Source organism: Bison bison, unplaced genomic scaffold, assembly GCF_000754665.1.
Source record: "Bison bison bison isolate TAMUID 2011002044 unplaced genomic scaffold, Bison_UMD1.0 scf7180017847729, whole genome shotgun sequence".
Taxonomy (NCBI): Eukaryota; Metazoa; Chordata; class Mammalia; order Artiodactyla; family Bovidae; genus Bison; species Bison bison.
Genome location: NW_011478302.1, coordinates 4,026 through 6,018, shown reverse-complemented (window position 1 = coordinate 6,018; position 1,993 = coordinate 4,026). Strand labels below are relative to the sequence as shown.

Below are 1,993 nucleotides of genomic sequence, written 5' to 3'. Positions count from 1 at the left end.
TGGCTACACTAAGTCTTCATTGCTTTGCTTGAGTTTTCTCTAGTTGCAGCGAGTAGGGGCTACTCTTTGTTGCAGTGTTCAGGCTTCTCATTGCTATGGCTTCTCTTGTTGCAGAGCATGGACTTTAGGCATAAGGGTTTCAGTAAAACTGTGGCCCACAGTCTCAGTAGTCATGGCTTATGGGCTTAGTTGTTCCACAGCATATGGAATCTTCCGGTACCAGGGATAGAACCCGTGTCCCCTACATTTGCAGGCTAATTCCCAAACACTGGACCACACAGGAAGTCCTATAAATTTTTTCTTATATTTTTGAAAAGTTTATTGGGGTTTTATTCAGAAACCTTTTAATGGACTAAAGGTAGAATTTAGATTAAAAAGCTGCTTTCTGAACTAGTACTAATAACATGTATAAATCTACCAAATACATTAAATACAGTTTTTGTATTTACTGAGCATTTAGTAGATGACAGATGTGAAAGTATTTTGAAAAAAATTAAAAGAGCTATAGAGACAATAAACTTTTTTTTTTTGCCTGTATTCCAGGGAGGGTATGAAAAGAGACAATAAACATTTATTGAGTACCTGCTTTATAAGACTATAAAGACCATAAAGGGGATACAGAAAATATATTAAAGGAACAGCAGTATTGTCTAGCAGTATTATCTTTGAATCTCTTATTTTATTTAGAGCTCTGATCTGGAAAAGTTTGATATTTTTCTTTGCTTAGAGCATGGAGCATTCCTTTGTTTTTGTTTTAGCTCTGAGAAATCCAGATATGGACATATCTGCTTCCCCAAATATTGGACTGCGACGTAGTGGTCAGATTGAAGGTGTCCGACAAATGCATAACAATGCTCCTAGAAGCCAGATGGCCACTGAACGAGATCTCATGGCATGGAGCAGAAGAGTGGTAGTCAATGAGCTAAATAATGGGGTTAGTAGGTGAGTCAATATGGTAACATTCATAAGAACATTGAGAGTTTTCTTTTTTAGTAAATAAATTAAAATGTACTATGTTAGGCTAATAACTAAGATTTTTTTTTAAATTTAGCTGAATCATGCATTATTTTTTCCACATTATTCCATTCGTTCATTCCATAACAACTATTTAAAGATTATCTTAAATTTTCTTAGCTTGTTACTAAATGGGTTGGGGAATAATGAAAAGTGAAAAATATGATCTCTGTCTTCTTTGAGTTTATAGTCTAGGTTAGAAGATAAGAATAAAATATTATTAAGTAAGAACATGAGGCCGTATGTGAGTAATATGTCAATGATACATGGACCCCAAAATTTAACAGTGGTTCTGAGGAAACTCAAAATTGGAACAGTTTGGGAGTGCAGTACAGATATATAGTAGAGCCCAGTGCATAGTGTATTTTTAGAAATATATTTAAGTAGACTTCTTTGGATGAAAGGATTTCATTAGGATGGATTTCAAACTTGGAATCCCTATCTTTATCTGTAAACCTTAACATTTACTATAATATTGACTTCAAATAATGCACAACAACTGGAAATATATTTGGAAAAGAGAAAGTACATTGACAGAGGACCTATAAAATCCATTTAAATCATGATATCGTCCCAGTAGACGTTTTCACAAGCTGAGCCAACAAGTAGCAAAATTAATTTGGTTTCACCTTAATATTTCTTTAGCAGTAAAAAGAAAAAGGGAGACATGGCTAATTTATGAACTGAATGCTACCCCCTGGCAGTACAACAATTTAATGTAATTCTCTGCTCAAAGTGTTAAAAGTAGAATTGAAAGCAGGGACTCAGATATTTGTATGCCAATATTTATTTAGCATTATTCATAATACCTGAATGGTAGAAACGATTCAAATATAAGTCAATAGATGAATAGATAAATAAAATGTGATAGATCTGATACAGTGCCTGAAGTACTATGGATAGAGGTTTGTAACATTGTACAGGAGGTGGTGATCAAAACCATCCTCAAGAAAAAGAAATGCAACAAGGCAAAATGGTC

General features: G+C 34.0%; 1 protein-coding gene across 1 annotated transcript in view; it reads left to right on the top strand.

Moving 5' to 3' along the window:
* LOC104991343 (bromodomain and WD repeat-containing protein 3-like) overlaps positions 1-1,897 on the top strand; it is a 10,795-nt gene extending 8,898 nt beyond the window's left edge. The window contains exon 5 of the mRNA XM_010843764.1: positions 759-1,897. Within this exon, the coding sequence (XP_010842066.1) occupies positions 759-946 (188 nt within the window). The 3' untranslated portion in view covers positions 947-1,897. The remainder of the gene's footprint in view (positions 1-758) is intronic.
* The last annotated feature ends 96 nt before the right edge of the window (positions 1,898-1,993 follow it).